The sequence below is a fragment of the Equus asinus genome, chromosome 2, assembly GCF_041296235.1.
Source record: "Equus asinus isolate D_3611 breed Donkey chromosome 2, EquAss-T2T_v2, whole genome shotgun sequence".
NCBI lineage: Eukaryota > Metazoa > Chordata > Mammalia > Perissodactyla > Equidae > Equus > Equus asinus.
Genome location: NC_091791.1, coordinates 115953308 through 115972202, shown reverse-complemented (window position 1 = coordinate 115972202; position 18895 = coordinate 115953308). Strand labels below are relative to the sequence as shown.

The 18895-nt window shown below is 44.5% G+C and overlaps 1 protein-coding gene across 4 annotated transcripts in view; it reads right to left on the bottom strand.

The window, feature by feature from the left end:
• Positions 1-1866: 1866 nt before the first annotated feature.
• Positions 1867-18895, bottom strand: part of LOC106834056 (neuronal acetylcholine receptor subunit alpha-7) — a 107136-nt gene continuing 90107 nt past the window's right edge. For all 4 annotated transcript variants that reach the window (XM_014845482.3, XM_070496834.1, XM_070496830.1 and 1 more), the window contains 6 exons: positions 18378-18457; positions 14132-14299; positions 12663-12857; positions 11322-11408; positions 8465-8574; positions 1867-4341 (listed from right to left, as the gene is read on the bottom strand). In XM_014845482.3, the coding sequence (XP_014700968.1) occupies positions 3823-4341; positions 8465-8574; positions 11322-11408; positions 12663-12857; positions 14132-14299; positions 18378-18457 (1159 nt within the window). In that variant the 3' untranslated portion in view covers positions 1867-3822. The remainder of the gene's footprint in view (positions 4342-8464; positions 8575-11321; positions 11409-12662; positions 12858-14131; positions 14300-18377; positions 18458-18895) is intronic.

The following is an 18895-nucleotide window of genomic DNA, read 5'->3' as shown; positions in this document are numbered from 1 at the left end:
AAAGGAAGCAGAGTCACAAGATTTATTACAAATCCAGAAGCAAGGGGGTGCAAAGACCCGGGGAAAGGGCAGCCCTCCCTCCCAGGTCAAGGGCAAACAGGAGATAGAGAGCAGGGTAGCAGCACCTATTACTTATAAGATGGTTGAGGCAAAAGTCACTAACTTTTCCCAGGCTTAACTCTCAGTGGTCATTTTAAAAGGTGACCCTAGAAAATCAGAGTGGGAATTTATGGTGGCCATCCTAAACTCAGGTCCTCTGTGAGCATGGTTGCCATACCGTAAAATGCCTAGGAAGCAACTCAGAAACACAAAGTTATTTTTTCAGAAAAAGAAAAGTTGTTTTCTAATCACATTAGATAGCAGTATTCTTGAATAAGAAGATCCAATTAATCTACAAATTTATTGTGACCCCAATTTAAAAAAAAGATGTATGTGTGTGTGAGAGAGAGACAGAGTGTTGAGGGGAATGTTAACTTGGAAATATTGATACTAACATGAATTATTGATACTACTATGAATAAAGGCTTAGAAATTAAAGGCGTTCATAGGGAGATAAATCAATGAAACAGAAATGGACCCAAACACTTAAAGGAATTTAGTTTACAAGGAAGGTGGCATTTTGAATGGGAGAAAAGATTATAATTGTATTATGGGAATGTGCTGTTATATATTTTATTGGTGGAACTGACCAACTGTTTAGAGGGAACACAATGCATCTCTACCTCCATTTTGTGCAATAAATGAATTCCAGAGAGTTAGAAGATATAAAGGTAAACAAATGAAACCATAAGGATTTAGAAGAAAATATGAGTAAGTTTATTTATAATCTCAGAATGGGGAGGGACTTTTAAAACTGGAAACAAATCCCAGGATCTTACAAAGGAAAATATGGATAAATTGACAACATAAAACTTTAAACTTTCTATATGCAAAAAACCAAATCAATAACATCAAGAGACACATAATAAACAAATAAAAATATTTTCAAGGCATAAGACAGAAAGGTTCCAAAGTGTGAAAATTAAGAAAAAGCCAAATAACCCAATTGAAAATTGTGGAAAGGACATAAATTTACAAAATTTGCAATTACCAAAAAACATTTGAAAACATCTTTGACTTCACTCATAATAAAATAAACTAGAACAGTATTGTAATATCATTTTTCACCAATCATATTGGAAAAAAATTAAGTTTGATAATACCCAGTGCTGAGAAAGCTGAGAAATCAGCCCTTTCATTATACTCTTGGTAGGTGTATCAACTGATCAGTTTTTGGAGGCTAATCTGGCAATATCTAACAAAATGTTCAATGCATATAGCCTTAAATCCAGCAATTCCATTTCCAAGTTGGAATTTATACCAAGATATATCAAAAAAAGTATGCTAAGATGTAAGTACAAGGATGTAATTATAGATTTGTGTATAAAAAACAGAAATGCTTTATATGTTCACTAATAAAAGACTAATCAAAGAAATTATAGTCCACCAAAACAATGGAATGTTAAGCAGCTATTAGGAAGAATGAGGTAGATCTTTATGTGTTGTTCTGGAAAGATCTCTGAGATAAAACACTAAGTGAAGAAAGCAAGGCCATGCATAACATGAGTGCTAGAAAAGGAATGTCTTTCATGCCCCCTCCCTCCCTCTCCTTGCCTCCCTCCCTTCCTTTCCTCCTTTTCCCAGAAGTTCATTGGTGGTCCCTATGAAAAGAAAAAACAGACAGCGTGGGAGGCCTTTGTGTTTAGACATTCACACTTTTCTAACCATATGTGCATCTTTTCCTTATTTTTACTTTTTTAAAAATGGCAGAGTAGTTATTTGGATGGTAAAAATATGAACTACTTTTGCTTTTCTTATGTTTTTCTATATAAAATACAAGACCAAAGTTTTTTTTTTTAAAGCAAAAATGTAGCAGGGATCAATTTTTGGATAGCAATAAGAAATGAAGTATCCTCTTTATATATCAAAACACTCCACTTGTTTCTAAAGACACTTTAATAGAAAAAAAACAGAAAGAAAATATTGTGCATTGTTCATCCATCCCATGTAGAACGAGCGGACTCTGAGGACGACCCTGCTCCAAATGGTGTGATGCTGGAATGCCCTTACTCATCAACCTTCTTGTCGTAAACAAGACGTCCACAGGTGCTCACACACATACACACAGAGCATGCTCAAGCCTCCATCTTCCTCAGTGCAAACAAATCCATGTGCACTACCCAGAAATGAGCGAAATAAACAGCTGGAGAAATGTATGCAGTTTCTATTGCTCTGAAAATCTAATCTTCCTTCATGATGTACCCATCTCGGGGGTTAGAGGAAAGTAAAGATTCCTAGGAGCTCAAAGCCTTCTGTAGTTTTGAGCTCTGAGTAGTTACTGAATGAAACAATAGAAGAGAAGAGATTTTCTTGTGTCTCCCTCCGATCTCATTAAAAAATAAGAAGAATGGGAAGAGGCAAGGTGACTGTTGTCAGCTAGATAATCTAAGCAGAGAATTGTGTCACCACTTTGGTTTAAAATTAAAGTTTTCCTTGCTTTTAAAACACGCATCTCCAGTGAATCCACCCATTCAGCTGGCTTCCTAGGACGAAGCTGGGTGGACAAGCTGTGGAGAAGCAGATTCCCAAAAGCCAGAAACTGAAGCTACTGGCTGTGCAGCCTCTGTTAGCCTGCCAGCCCCTTCTGGTGACCACCACTGGTCTGTCATCCAGGAAAGCCATCGGCCACACCATCCCCTCCCCAGTTCCGGCCACACAGGGAACCAGAAAAGGTCCCGGCCTCTGCCCCCTGGCCCTGACACATGGAGAATAAGCATAGAATACTTTTACTTTATGTTGTGCATTTGTACAGATCCATGAATTTCTAACACTAATCAACCCCACTACATTTGAAGCATCTAATGCATTTAAAAAAGACCAGAAAACACATAGATGGTTTAATTTAGATTTAGCTAATACGTTGCGCTGGTAATTCTAATAGAAGTCTATCTGTCCTTTGGATTTTTCAAAATAGAGCAGACTCACTGAACCGGCCCCCCAGTGTCTGGGGAAGCACAGGAAGCTTGAGAGTTGCCTGGGATCTACAGAAATCCCCCACTTGACTGGGTCTGGTCCTAGTTCAGAACTGACAACACCTATGTCCCTCCCGATTCCCTTGACAGGATAGTTTGGCAGAAATCAGGCAGGAAAAAATATAATTTACAAGACCAACTGTCTGTTCTTTTGTTTTAAGTAGAAACAGCGTAAAACTGTTTCTCTCCACCATCTTTGGTAGAGAAATATAAAAACTGAATTAAATGAAAACCAGCAGTTAGGTTTTTAGTTTTAGTTTAGTTTAGTTTCCTTTCACCAGTTAATTATTTGAATGGATTTAGTGAGTTTGGTTTATTATTATTATTAGTTTCAATCTAAGTTTGTACACAGGCAAAAGCGTATGTGGCATTTTCATGTAGGCCTTCATGGCAAATGACATGCAGGCATGCAGACCAACTGTACAGGCCTCCCCTGGCAGTCCTGAGCTACCCGGACCTCTCTGAAGAGCTTCCCAGGCAGTGGGGAAAGGGAAAAATGACCTCTCCGTGGTCCTGCTGCCCTTAGGGTGTCCCAAGGATATCAAGTAGCCCAACGGAGAGGATTAAACAAAAACGTGCTGAGATCCTATCACTGAAAGTAACAAGGAAACTGTAACCGCCATCACTGACAGTGCCAAGCGTACATCAGAGTCCTCACATTTAATGCTGCTGTGGGATTAGCACCCCAAATTCGCCCCAAGCCAACATCGCTGATCTGTGCGTTTCCTACACACTGGGAACCAGGACCGAGTTAAGCGAAGTCCTTGGACACAGCCTCGACGAAGTTTGGAGCCGACATCAGGATGCCAATGGTGCAGATGATGGTGAAGATGCAGAAGGCCATGAGGCACAGACGGTCCACCACGCAGGCCGCGAACTTCCACTCGCTGCAGACGGCCTCACTCTCGTCCTGGCAGCGGAAGCGGTTGGCGATGTAGCGGACCTCCTCCAGGATCTTGGCCAGGTCCGGGTCTCCCTCGGACGGCTGCCCGCCATGCAGCAGGTGCTCGTCATGCGTGGGTGAGCAGGCCATGCGGCCGCACACAACTCCGGAGTCGGGGGTGGGGGCGCAGTGCACTCCTTCTAGACCTCGGAAGCCAATGTAGAGCAGGTTGCCATTGGTGGCCGGCGGCCCAGCCACCGCGCTCATCTCCACGCTAGCCAGGCTGCAGCGGCGCTGCTTGTGCTGGCAGGCGGGACGCACCTTGTCCTCCCCTGGCCTCTTCATGCGCAGGAACCACGCACACCAGTTCAAAAGGATGACTCTGGTCTGAGGAAACAACAGAGTGTTAGAAGCGGCCGGGAAGTGTGCATCAGGGGATCCAGATAGCAAGATGATCCTACACTACCAGTCCTACTTCTTGGATTCTGGGGGTGACAGGCCCCTTCTCCTTCCCAGGTGAGTTTACACAGGCAAGCAGTGCTAATGTTACAACTGTTGAGTCAAATGTGAGGCAAGAATAAAACCAGTGCAGAAAATTACCCAGGGAAGCAGCTGAATTCCTCTTTATGGCAGGGACACTGCCATCTCAGGAAGACAGCCACATGAGAGGAGAGGGCTGTCTTGGAAAGAGAGCCCTGAGCTGTGTGAACAGGGCAAGTCACTTTCCCTCTCTGATCCTTCCTCATCTGTAACCAGGGACTCTCATACCAAACTCCCTGTGAGGGAGCCCAGTGTGCCACAGCAAACTCACAGGCGTGGCTGAGAGATTTTAACTTTTCAAGGGCAACCTGGTGACATCTGTCAGACTCTGCATGAAGCTCTAGCTTTAAGGGGTTCAGACTGCAATATTAGATCACTCCATCCCTTGCAATGATGTCATATCATTGCAAAGCAGGTTTCTGAAGTTGTTCTAATAAAAACCAAGTGCCAAGAAAGTTAACATGGAATAGCAAATAAGGGTAGTGTGCTCGCAAGTTTTAAGAGGTTGTGCTGTGCCAAGAGGGGCTAAATTGTCAAGGCATAAATACTTAGCAAATTGTTTTGACCTACTTAATAAACAGAACTGTTAGGTATTTCTTTTGCCCTAGGAGCTCTGCGAGAAAAACCCTGAGACATTAAGGTGCTATGAGCCAAGAAAGTTTAGGAACCTCTAACCCAACTCATTAGGATGCAGTGAAGACTGAATAAGATGGTTTGCGGGAAAGTAATTTGAAAAGCCAGAGGCAGGGGTTGGCAGACTTTCTGTAAAGGACCAGACAGTAAATATTTTAGCTGTGTGGGCCATAGGGCTCTGTTGCAACTACTCAGCTCTGCTGATATGGTACAAAATCAGCCATAGACAGCATGCAAAGGAGCAGACATGCCTGTTTTTAAATAAAATTTTATTTGCAAAAGCACATGGTAGGCTGGATCTGGCCTGCAAGGCCAGTTTGCTGACCTCTAGTCTAAAGTGTTTTATAAACCTATGTTACCTGCATGCATAGAAGACGCTAGAGAGAAATCATTTTCTTGTTTTTTGCCTCTAATGAAAAGAAGGGAGCCATTTGAGTTCTCAAGTCTGGTTTACAAAAGCATTCCTGCAAGCCTATTTAGACAAGTACATGAAAAGTGGGCCCTTTCCATGAAATCATCCAGATACTGATTTCATTTTAATTTTGGTTTATGATGGTGGGCAAATTCCATCAGCAGCATAGCAGGCATGACTCCCATCTGTAAGTACAGGCAGTAAGTTGTGAAGTTCATATCTGCAGCACTTTCTTGGTGACCACATTTATGACATTTTATCAAAGATAATTGCAGTAGACCAGCTGAGTTCCTCTCCAGTCTGGAGACAGGCAATGAAAAGAACGAGAAGGCGTAAGAGCCGTTTCACTGCAGCTATAAAGATAGCCCTTTCTTCCTAGCAGGTGGCACTCTATATCCTGCCTACATCACACAGGGAAACCTCCAGAGCCTGGAAAGGCTGTCTGCAGACCCTGGAGGATTTTCCATGATCAGTAAGGAGCAGGGACACATGGTCCCATGTGAATCCTTGGGTGAGAGTGGCCCTCCACATGTGGATCAAGAGACACGCCATCTCACTTGAGCCTTTCAGGGCTTTGTGAAGTGACTATAATTCTTCTATTTTACAGATAAAGAAGCTGAGGCTCAAAGACGTTAATAAATTGGCTCAGGGTCACATAGTGAGCAAGTCACCTAACGTGTTTAGACTTCCACAGCCTCATCCGGAAAACGGTCCACTAGGTTCCCTTTAAGCCTCCAGTGACTTTGTCCAAACCCCCACTTGGAAGGCACCTGAAAGCCTGGGCCAGAGCCCGTGGAGCACACTGGGCAGTGAGCGTGTCCAAACCCAGAGGCAGCCGTGCACATGGAGTGCTGAGCAGAAGTGCCTGATACTTCTCCTTCCCCGTGGGGGTCTGCATATCCCTTCAGCACATCTCAAGCTAAGTCTATTTTGAATTCCATGGCCTGAATCATTAGCTTTCAAGGCTAAAGAATCTCAAAAGATGAAATTATCCTCTTGGCACTTATCAAACTGTGCTCATGACCCTTCTGCTAGGTTATAGTTTTGATTCTGGCTGTGCAAATGTCACATAATGCCACTGCACCCAGCAGCATATTCTTCATAGCAACAGATCATAATAAAAGTTCCTTGGAGGCTGCTTATGTTTCAGATACACATGGAAAGAAAGAAAAATGCAGTGTGCTATATAAAATGAGAGAGAGAGAGAGAGATCCGAGCTTCACATTTCATTTGTAGCCACTGGTTGTAAGATGCTCTTGTGCTGAGAGGTGAATAATTAGCATATGCTCTTAATTAAGATTTTTCTGGAACAGTAAAGTGCTACCAGGTCATTAAAAATGGTTTTCTGTCTTCATGTCTTAATTCCCTTATCTTTACATCACTCAAAACATAAGAGAGTAGATGTGTTTATACTTTTGTATTTGCATAAATAAACACTAGAAGGAAAAAGTAGGAATTAACTAAAATGGTTATCAGTATTGGTGGTGAAAGCAGGGCGAGGGGCAGGAATGGGAGCAGGATTTCTCTATGCAAAATTGTACTTTCATTTTGACTTTTGAAACATGTAAATGTCTTACCTATTTCAAACACACAGATGGACAGACAGAAAGTGGATCAGGATTATTAGAAAGTCAGACGAGAACATAGATGAATGTGTGCAAATGTGTCCCAGCTTTTAAGCTAGGAGGTGAGGGGTTTCTCAAAACAAGCCCATGCACTGGAGAGATGTGACCTGTGTGGGAGGTGGCACCATTTTGGGGAGCTCACTCTACTGCTGATGCAAGGAGCTATGAGAGAGAGAGAGTCCTTATTAAATTTAAGAACTCGCCATGGAAAAGAACCCAAGGGGACACAGTAACTTTGTAAAGCCAATTTTTTTTTTTAAAGCGGTCTTTCCTAAGTTAACTCTTAGGTAACTGTAAATTATCCCACAATGAATATTTTTTAGAAGGCCTAGGAATTCCCTGTTCCTGGAGGTTGAGGAAATGCATCTTTCATCCTGCAGCTGCACTTAGCTTGCTGGTGAGGCCTGGACTCCCTTCTGAACTTGGATGCAAGGTTATGGGTCTCCAAAGACAGGCTCATTTTGGCATGAAAGGGTTTCTTTAGCTCCCAGTGGTCCCCAGGCCACATGCTCTGGACAGGAAGACGGGAAGGTCTGCAGGGCCCAAGTAAGAGGCAGGGCAGAGGCAGCCCTCCCCTGTTCCAGGTTTTGTTACACCACAGGGAGGTGAGGAAAGCCCAGGCCCTGCTCGGCCCTAATCGAGGTTTCCTGAGTGTCAGGTGAGGGTGGTTGTAGAGCTTCGGAACCTGGACTCTGAAGGACTCTGAAGGAGTGGGTGGGCAAGCATCAGCAAACATCACAAGGCACTAGGCAGGTGTGGCCTAGACTAAGACGACACACTATTATAATCAATCATTAATTTTTCATTCATTTTCTTTTATCCCATCCCTCTTCCCCACTGGTAACTACTAAACTTAACATTATAAGTTTTGGTTAGATTACATTCCTAGGTGTACTGAATGTATATATTCTTGCATAGCTCACTCTGTGTCTTACTCTTATCATTCCTCATTCTGCTTTGAGGATCCAGCCATGTGGCTGTGTGCTCATCTCGTCCGTTGCTTTACAACAGCTGCACAGTTATCCAGAGTAGATGCAAATGTAGTTTTAAAAACACCATGCTAGCAAAATATATGAACAGTCAGTGTATGAGTCCTGCTCTGGAATGTGAGTTTGTAAGCCCAGTGCCCAGGACCCTAAAAGCATGCTCACTATCTGCCTACTATGCAGAGAGAGATGCAGCTAGGTGAGGTCATGTAAGAAATACAGCTATTTGTTTAGGAATGCTAGCTGTTTGTGGGATTTTTGAAATAGATAAATCATCTGTGGAGCCTCCTTTGGGGACGGTTGGAGGAACGCACCCACTTGGGCATCTTGCCGCCATCGGGGTCGTGGTGGTGGTACTGCAGCACAATCACTGTGACGACCACAGAGAGGCCAACGATGATCATGGTGCTGGCGAAGTACTTGGCTGCAGAGAAAGCAGATGCAGGTGAGACCCAGGGCCTCCATGGCACAAACATCACAGGGCAGGGGCAGACCCACACTGGGTAACAAAGCATGAAAGCAGGGCAGGGCTGCTTCTGGCCTGCAGTCCCCCGCCCACAGACCAGTAGGCAGAGGCCAGCCCAGAGCACAGAGATCTGCCTTTCTATCCCATCCTGGTGAGTAGCCTTGCCTAGCTCACTGCCCTTTCATGGACTCTGTCTGCCTCCTCCTTCACTGAGACTTAACAGGCCTCTCAGGACAGTGATAATCTTGTTCCCAAGAGAAAGCACATGGATCGTTATCAGAACTGAAAACACCTGGATTTGAGGATATGGTCACCATCATGATGACTAAGGGCCACAGATGTGCTCCAGGGGTGTAACAAGGACAAACTTGCGCATCACCTGGCTGTCTTATAAGGCCTGGACATTTAGGCTACCATTGTGGAAAATGCGTCTGGCCCCTTTTATCAAGAAACACCAGGGGGTGCTAGTTGTCCAGCCTGAGGAAGAGGTTAGCAGCAGTGACTTTTCAGGCTAAGAATATCAGCTTCAGCTCTGATGGGCAAGGAGGTATTACTCTACCTTGGCCCAGGTGAGAAGGAGCATGGAACATCTGAAAGAGTTCCCCACCCTGGGGTCCACTGGCTGCCATCTGTGAGTTTCGACAGGCTGCTCTGCCTCTCTGGGCCTCAGGTTCTTCAGCAGTACACCAGGGATGGAAATGTAGGATTCGTGCAGGAATTAGCAATTATATGGGCCAAAGGTCTAGGAGAAAGCCTGGCACAGGGAAGGTGTTCTTTAACTCGCAACTCTATTAAACCCTCAGTGTGTCTGTCTGCCCAAGGGGCCTGAGCTCTAAGCAGAAAGCATCCTGGCACAGAGGCTAAGTGTACGGCCACACACCTGGTTAAGAACACCTCCTGCTCTCCAGGCAGGCAGGAACTCACTGCTCTCCCATGGAGACAAAGAGGTACCTGCGAGGAGCTAGCAGAGGTGGATATTTGAGACTTCAAGTTCGCATCAGGGACCTCCAAGAAGGAGAAGGAAAGTGAACCAAACCATGACTGTTATGGTTTAATCGTGTCCTCCTAAAATTCATGTTGAAGCTCTAACCCCAGCACCTCAGAACGTGACTGCATTGGAGATGGGCCATTAAAGAGATTATTAAGTTAAAATAAGGTCGTCAGAGTGGGGCCTGATCTAGTCTGACTGGTGTCCTTATAAGAAGAGGAACTTTGGACACACAGAGAGACACCAGGGATGCCCAAAGAGAGGAAAGACCAAGTGAGGACACGACGAGAGGGTGTCCATCTACAAGCCAAGGAGGGAGGCCTCAGGAGAAACCAAACCTGCCAACACCTTGATCTTGGATTTCTAGCTTCCAGAACTGTGAACAAATAAATTTGTGTTCTGTAAGCCACCCAGTCTGTGGAATTTGATTATGGCAGTCCTAGCAGACTAATGCAATGACCTATGGAAGGATCCAGGGTCAATGGACACCCTGAAATCCCAACACCACAGGTCGGAGACCAACAGCATCCCATCCTTCTAGACGAAAGCTATGCATCAACCTAGGCTCTCCCAGCGGGTTCACCAGTCAAGGCAGGGCCAGCTGACTGCCCCATTAATGATGCTTTCTGCTGTCAGTCTCTATTGGCAGCATTGTGTTGGAAGGTAGAAAGAATGGGTCAGACCATCAAACTGAAAGGTAGTTCCTCACTCTCTGGATGGTAGTAAGAGAAGTATGACACCCACAAACGTTTTTCATACCAACAGTCTCTCTGGCAAAAGTATTACACATACAGGGAGTTCGACACAAAGGACCTTGGTTTCTTAGTTTGTGAAGCCTAAGGGTATCCATGTAAGACTCCCCCATTCCTACCCATCCTTAGTTAACTACACAGGACAGCCTTTAGGTAGCATGGGCCAACAGGAGCAATAACAGACTGCATTCCTGAGGCTGACCACCACCAAATGGGAGGGGGACTTCCATATTAAACCTAATATCCATTGGGAGATGTTTGCTTCCGGTCCTCACAACTGGCTTAGAGGTCTGCTCCCTAATCAGGAACAGAACCCTGCCTTCAGTGGTGAGAGTGCTGGATCCTAACCACTACACCATTGAGCACCCCTGCACATGCTCCTACTTGTTCCAATCCAGGGCGGCACATGGCAACAAGTGATGCTGTCCCCTGTTTCTGTCGTCCCTCCCTGGGCAGAACGCCATGCCTTACATCTGTCCTGGCCAAAACGTATTTGTCCTCTTCACATCTCCTCACATGCTTGAACTTTATACAGAGACATTGAGTTATCTCAGAAAACAATGGCTAAGAGTTAAAGTGTGTGTTCCTCCCATGTTAGCAAAGGATTTGTGGAAAAACAATGACAAATGAAAATAACGAATCTCTAGTGGTAAAATCTTTGGCCTCATAACAAGCATGAGGGGGAGAATTAGGGGAGGAAGGGGGCATTTCTGCACCTTGCAGCCAAACCACAAAACTGGACTCTCCATTCTCCTTACATGTGCCCAGGTGAGCAGAAGCCATGGATCACTCTGAATAGTTAAAGCAAGTCATATCCTCACAGCAGAAAATGGGGCTCTGCATTTCTCCAAAAACTGACGCTCTCCAGGGCCCCAGAGGACGCGTTTCTGCTCCGTGCCTGTGCTAGGAAGTCCTGAGCATTCTCTAAGCCTATGTCTTTCAGAGGAGCCCGACTCTTGCCTTACCTATCAAGGGCACTGAGTCAGATGTTGCAGGCATAATCTCAGCCACCAGCAGCATGAAGACAGTAAGAGACAGTAAAACTGTTATTCCTGAAACACAAACACACAGCAGCGCCTGAGACAGAACAGATGATGGGGCCTAAAGTCCATCTAACTGGGTTCCTAACCTGAGATTCAGAGAAATAGGGAGGCGTTGGGGGCGGGGGTCTGTGGCTTTCCTGAAACTGAATGCATGGTTTTCGTACATATGGGCATGGGCATTTTTCTGGGAACAGTCCATGTCATTATCAGAGTCCCTGGTGGAGACAGGTTTAGGAGCCAGACTTTTAGAACAACACAAAATGAATTATTGAACTTAGTACTAGTCTCTCTCATTTTCTTTATTATGTTAGTATTGAGAGGTAGTTTGATGTAGCAAGAAGAAGAAAACATGCAGTCCAAAGGCCTGGCATCCAGTCTTGACTCTGCTACTTACTAGCTGCATGACCTTGGATAAGTCATTTAACATGCCCGAGCCTCAGAATCAGAAGATAGTTGTTTGAGAATGATTTCTTTTTTTCCTTTCTTTTCTGTTTTTGAGGAAGACTAGCCCTGAGCTAACATCTGCCACCAATCCTCCTCTTTTTGCTGAGGAAGATCAGCCATGAGCTAACATCTGTGCCCATCTTTCTCTATTTTCTATAAGTGGGATGCCTGCCACAGCATGGCTTGATAAGCGGTACGTAAGTCTGCACCCAGGATCCGAACCAGCGAACCCTGGGCCACTGAAGCAAGGTGTGAACTTAACTACTGTGCCACTGGTCTGGCCCTGAGAATGACTTCTTCAGGTACTAAATATCATCATTAGAAACTCTGTGAGATGTTGAGAAACTCATTTCACCATTCTAAATCTGAGTTTTCTTATCTTGCTATTGGATGCTCATAAGGAATTACGCCCTGTGAGGCAATATACAAGTGCAGGTTGATACTATTTCTTGTCCACAACGATGCTGGTTCGTTGCCACCAAGGAACAGGGTGGGTGGCAGGAAGGCAGAAAGCACAGGCCCCCAGAGGAGAACTGATCCCTTCTTTGATGTTCTCATCCTCTGTGTGGAATCAGAGGATCCTATTGGCATCTCAGGAGGGCATGGCCATCCAGCAGAGCCTAAATCAGGAGCCTGTGGTGGCAGGGAGATGCCCTCAGCTGGGAGGTCAGTGTGTGAGGCACTAAGCAGTCCCTGCAATATCTCCACACCCGGAGCCCTGACGTGCCCCTCTGCTGTCCACAGTGAGCCCTAGAGAGCTGACCTCAAGGCAGGGCCCTCCAGCCATCCCAAACTCCCTCCACAGGTCCAGGCACTTACCAAGCGAGATTTTCTCTCCAGAGTCTGCAGGGAGCAAGAAGACGAGGAGGGCCAAGGCTGAGATGAGCACACAAGGGATGAGCAGGTTGAGGCCGTAGTAGAGAGTCCTGCGGCGAATGGTCACTGTGAAGGTGACGTCTGGGTATGGCTCTTTGCAGCACTCATAGAACTTCTCACTTCTCTTACCCGGGATTCCTCCATGGGAAGGGGGAGAAAAGGAGGCTGTTGTTTGAATAAAATCACCCTGTTTATTCATTTTTCTTCTTTTTTTTTTTTTGAGGAAGATTAGCCCTGAGCTCACATCTGCTGCCAATCCTCCTCTTTTTGCTGAGGAAGACTGGCCCTGAGATAACATTCGTACCCATCTTCCTCTACTTTATATGTGGGACACCTACCAAAGCATGGCTTCCCAAGCGGTGCCATGTCCACACCCAGGATCCAAACCCATGAACCCCAGGCTGCCGAAGCGGAACATGCGAACTCAACTGCTATGCCACTGGGCCAGCCCCCATTTGTTCATTTTAATGGATATAGCATGTAAACATAGCCATGGAGTTTGCTAAGTGCTAAAAAATTGAGTAATCATTGTTCGAATAAGCACTTTCTGGTTTATTATAGTTATTTAAGGGTATTTTAGTAATATTTGAACAAATTGGCAGATATTTTTTTGATGGATTGGAATTACATGTGCTATAGGCTGAATGTTTTTGTCTCTCCAAAATTCATTTTGGGGGGACATAGATGTTGAAATCCTAACACCCAAGGTGATAGTGTTAGGAGGTGGGTCTTTGGGGAGGTGCTTAGGTCACAAAGGGGAGCTCTCATGAATGGGATTATTGTCCTTATAAAGGAGGCTTCAGAGTGCTGCCTAGTCCCTTCTGCCATGTGAGGACACAGCCAGAAGACAGCCATATATGAACCAGGAAGTGAGCCCTCGCCAGATACCCAGCCTGCCAGCGCCTTGATCTTGGACTTTCCAGCCTCCAGAACCATGAGAAATAAATGTCTGTTGTTTATAAGCCACCCAGCCTATGGTATTCTGTTATAGCAGCCCAAATGGACTAAGACACCATGATTATAAGTAATGCATTGCAAACTTCACCCCACTATGAATGTAATTATTGTTTTTCTATTTAAAATCATCAAATATAGATAGGTTCCCACCACCTGTAATTTGCTGACCAACCTGACGTTAGGAATCAAGCAGATTCGAATGATGTAGCGATGCCTTTAATAGCACTGACTTGTGTTTAAATGTGCATAACCACAAGTTCCTCATGGAAAGCACTGAATTTTCTAATTGTTTTTTCTTTCTCATCCTATAGCTCTCAGAAAATTATGGAGAATGCTGCAAGGTTCAATAAATGCTCACACTGAAAAGCAGAGTGGAAAATCCCAGACTTTAACCTGGCGCAGGAATAAAGCAGCTTTTTTCTAGGCTGCTGGTCTCACGTCTTTGCTGGGCTTACCCACAAGGTCCCATTCTCCATTTGGGATATAGCTGCTGATATCCGCTTCCTGCATCTGTAGATCCAAGGACCACCCTCCATAAGACCAGGACCCAAACTTCAGTTTGCAGTGCTGCACATCAAAGGGGAACCAGCGCACGTCAATGTAGCAGGAGCTCTTGAATATGCCTATGTGGGGAATGGGAACAGTCAGGAGACCAAAATGGAAGCTGACTGAGATGTGCTTTAAATACACAGTCGTCTCACACTGCTGGTGGGAATGTAAATTGGTGAGGCCATTATGGAAATAGTATGGAGGCTCCTCCAAAAATTAAAAATAGAACTACCATATGATCCAGTGATCCCACTTCTAGGGATATATCCAAGGGAAATGAAATCATTATCTAAAGAGATGGCTGCACTCCCATGTTCACTGCAGCATTATTTATAATAGCCAAGATATGGAAACAACCTAAGTAAACTAAGTGTTCATCAACGGATGAATGGATAAAGAAAAGTATACGTATTAATCACACACACACACACACACATACACATTCAATGGAATATTATTAAGCCTTAAAAAATAAAGAAATCCTGCTATTTGCAACAACATGGATGAACCTGGAGGGCATTTTGCTAAGTGAACTAGGCCAGACAGAGAAAGGCAAATACTGTATGGTATTACTTGGATGTAGAATCTGAAGACAAAAAAAAGTTGAACTCAAAGAAACAAAGAGTAGAATGGTGGTTGATGGGCTAGGGTGTGGGGGAAGTGGAGAGAGGCTGGTAAAAAGGTATGAACTTTCAGTTATAAGCAGATAAGTTCCAAGGATCTAATGTGCAGCATGGTGACTGTAGTTAATAATATTGTTTACTTGAAAGTTGACGAGGAGTAGCTCTTAAGAGTGCTCATACACACACACACACACAAAATGTAACTATGTGAGGTGATAGGTATCTTAATTAACTTGACTGTGGAAATAATTTCACAATGTATATGTATATTAAATCATCATGTTCTACTCTTTAAGAATATTATAATTTTGTCAGTTATACCTCAATAGAGCTGGGAAGATCATTTACATAAATAAATACATGGCAGTCCTTTGTTCTCTATCGTCAAAGGCTGTTCCTAAGATGCAGTGCCTAATCTTCATGGAGTAAAATGTTTGTTAGCATGATAAAAGATTGGCGAGTTAAATGATACATTATTGATGATGGTCTGCATGTGTTCTTGAGCGGTGCTTTGTGCACACATCTTTCTGGCCCACTTATGCTCCCTTCCAGAGGAGGCAATGTGGGCACAAGGTCCTCTGGACTGGGTGTCACCACAAAGGACTTCTGCTTGTCCTGATTCTCCAAACTACAGCTAGACCTGTCCAGAACAAGGTGGGTCTTTTTTGAAAAATCTCTGAAAAGAAGCTCAGCTGAAACTTCACTGCCTTTTAAAATTCAAAGACAACACTGACATGCTCTGTTGCAGACTGTTCTGAAGGATTTCTGTGAAAATCAGAAGTTCTGTAAACTTGCTCTTACCATGCATGCACATCTTCACACTCTAAATAATAGGAGAAAAGTAATGAATGTAAAAAAAATCTCAGAGTTAACAAAAATAATGGAGAGCTTTGAAACAAAATCTGAAAAGTGCGTGTGTACATGTGTGTGTGTGTGTGTGTGTGTGTGTGTGTTCGCTATGGAACATGGTGGGCATTTTCCTTAGGTTAAAAATTGAGAAAACATTTGTTATCCAGAAATACATGTAGAGGAAAATTTTAACTAGTCTGAATTCTAGATTGAGAACAAAACAAGGACTGGTAGGTTTAAGATGAAGAAATAGTGCTTGGACACAAAGAGTTTCCACTGAAAAGAGTGACTCCAAGACTAGGACAAGATGGAAGTGAATTTCCTAGAAGGTCACCAAGAAGGGACCAGATGAACCCATTCCAGTATTTATGCCCGTCTACTCCTTTCTGCCCAGAGAAGGATTGGAAGGCACAAATAGCTAAGGGTTCCAGTGCTTGTGGGGGCAGGGCAGGCGCTCTGTGAATTTCTGCCATGCAATTAAAGAAAGAATGAATGGAGGAAGGGACTCAGAAGCCTTGCAAACACACACCCCCTCCCCAGAGCCAAGTTGGGAAAGGACAGTAAACTTCCTGCCCCTCAAGTTTCTTAAATATGATCTGCAGCATTATATCCAGCATTCATCAGAATCAGGAAGTCATTATAAACACTGCCCTCCCATTAATGGGCTGGGTCCCCCCAAACCCATATTGCTTCTAGAAAATCTAACTCCATAACTGTATTATTCCATTTCTATCAAATGACCAGAGGAAGAGAAGCCAGAGACAGAAAGCAGATCAGTGGTTGCCTGGGGCTAGCAGTGAGGGTGGAGATTAACTGCAGACAGGCAAAAGGGATTTTTCCAGGGTGATAGAAAGTGTTCTAAAACTAGATTGTGGTAATGGTGGCACAACTCTGTGAATTTACTAAAATCATTGAATCATGCACTTAAAATGGGTGAATTGCACCAAAATAAAGCTGTTAAAAATAAAAATATGAAATGGAAAAAAAGTCATTTCCTAATCAAGTTTCTATTTCCTAGCTTATACCTGAAACATTCTTTTTGCCTGTGCTTAGTTGCATGGGCACAGCTGGATCCCAGATCAGTTCTGCACCACCCCCAGGGCAGACAGCTCCACGCTGCCCCTGCCAATGCAACGGAAACTCCCAGGGTCACAGTAAAGTGTGTCCTGTCCTGATCAGGCTACAGGGGCCATGGAGGCCAGGATACAGGAACAGAACCCCAGAGGGGGTTGCTGCACACAGACAGCTCAGCGGTCAGAAGCGGTGCTCCTGGAGCTGAAAATAGCCTCAAGTTTCAAAACAATCTGCAGCAACATATTCTCCTACCCTGATGACTGGGGGTCATTAGCCTTCATAACAGAAGCTGCAACTTACAGGCCTGATGAAAAGAAAATGTATGTGTGATGGATAACACATTCTACAGCCCCAGGCTGCAAGGGGCCACCTGTTAGGAAGAAGCATGTGTGGCCTGGGGGAAGGGAGAAAGGGCTGGAAAAGTAGCAAGGAAGCACATGCTTTAAGATAGAAAACCTGAAAATCTGGAGTTCTTCAATCTATACAAACATTATTGGGAAGTATCTGCCTTGACAGGTTGAGGACTCACTCATTCATTCATTCATCAACATGTGGGTCAGGTACCTGGTTGATGAGTGGTGATTCTAAGGGAGTAAATACAGACTCTGTCCATGGGATGCTTTCATGTGCTAACAAGGACAAGCATATAAACAATGACCTAGAAGGCAGTCAACTGTCCTGTGTGCTGTGAGAGGAATCAGAAGGCGTGAGACTGCGGCTGACTGCTGGAGAGAGAGGCGTGTTTTTGTGTGTATTGGTGGCAAGGTGGGGGTGGTTGCAGATTGCCTGGGAGCAGGAAGTTAAACCAAACAGTTGCAGCGGGGGAGATAATCCTGGAAAAGAAAATGTAAAAAATCATCTAAAAGCTTTTTTAAAACCTGTTAATATCCATGTGACTCAAGGCTATAAAGCCTGTTTCCCAAGTGTGGACTACTCACTGAGCAGCCTGGCACCCTGTGAATCCACAGAAATGATGGGCTGGTAGGAAAAGAATCAATCCCAGGAAACAGTTAACCATCAACTGGTTGAGAAGGAGGAGAGAAGCTCATTCAGGAATAAGTGACTAATGAACCCTCCTTTGAAACCACTTAATCTTGTGTCAAACATCCCATGCTCTTTAATGCACACACTCAAGAAACCAGCCCAGCAAGTTCAACATCTCACCCCCAACACAGGGAGAACAGCACCTGCCAAGATACCCAATCTGGTGGGAAGGAAAATGGTGCACTGAAATGGAGGAATAAATGGCCTGGAGGTGTTTGCCTTGCAGGGTGCAAGGAAAGCAAGAAACTACCTGACGAGGGAGATTTGCTTTAGTTGTGGATTTCCTTTAAAGAATGTATGGCAGAAAATAAGAACAAATGCCATGTGTTGACAGAGACAGCTTGAGCCATGACCCTAAGACAAAAAGGATGAAGATGTCATTGTCACATTCAGGAAATATGGGTAAGCAGAGAGAAGAAAGCAGGAGGAGGTGGGTGTGAACAGACGCAAAGGATGCCCAGAACACCAAGCCGGCCCACTGCTCATGTAAGCACTGTCCAGACTAGTACTCTGACCTGGCTTAAACTATCTAATTTAGGAGGACAAAGGATGTGGATCTTACCTGGAGGGAGGTACTGGCAATGCCCAGAAGAATTCACTAACACGTTGGTGTGGAATGTGGCATCAAATCGCTCATCAGCACTGGAAACAGGAAAAGGATTCTGTAAGCCAGCACTGCCAGGCGGTGGATTTCCTGGTGCCCTTAGGTCTGTTGTCACCACAGTCTGAGCAGCTTTGAGAGGGGTTCTTGTTCATGGTTGGGTCAGCACTGATCTGAGAGTATCAGCTGCAGTTGACCTGGGAGATCTTCTCAGACACAGATTGGAATTGGCCAGTGTCCACCCCACTGCTCAGGAACTGTGATTTTTTTCATATGCATATAAAACAAAGTTCTTAACAAAAAACAAAACCTGAAGATAATTTAGGAAGACATCAGCAGATGAGAAATTTCAGTCGATTTGTAGGAGATACAGAGTGGGTGGAAGCACATGGCCACTCTAGCAGCCCCACGAGGGCAGGATTTCTACCCACTGTGTTCAACGCTCTAGTCCCAGCCTCTTGAATGGGCCCACGGCTTGG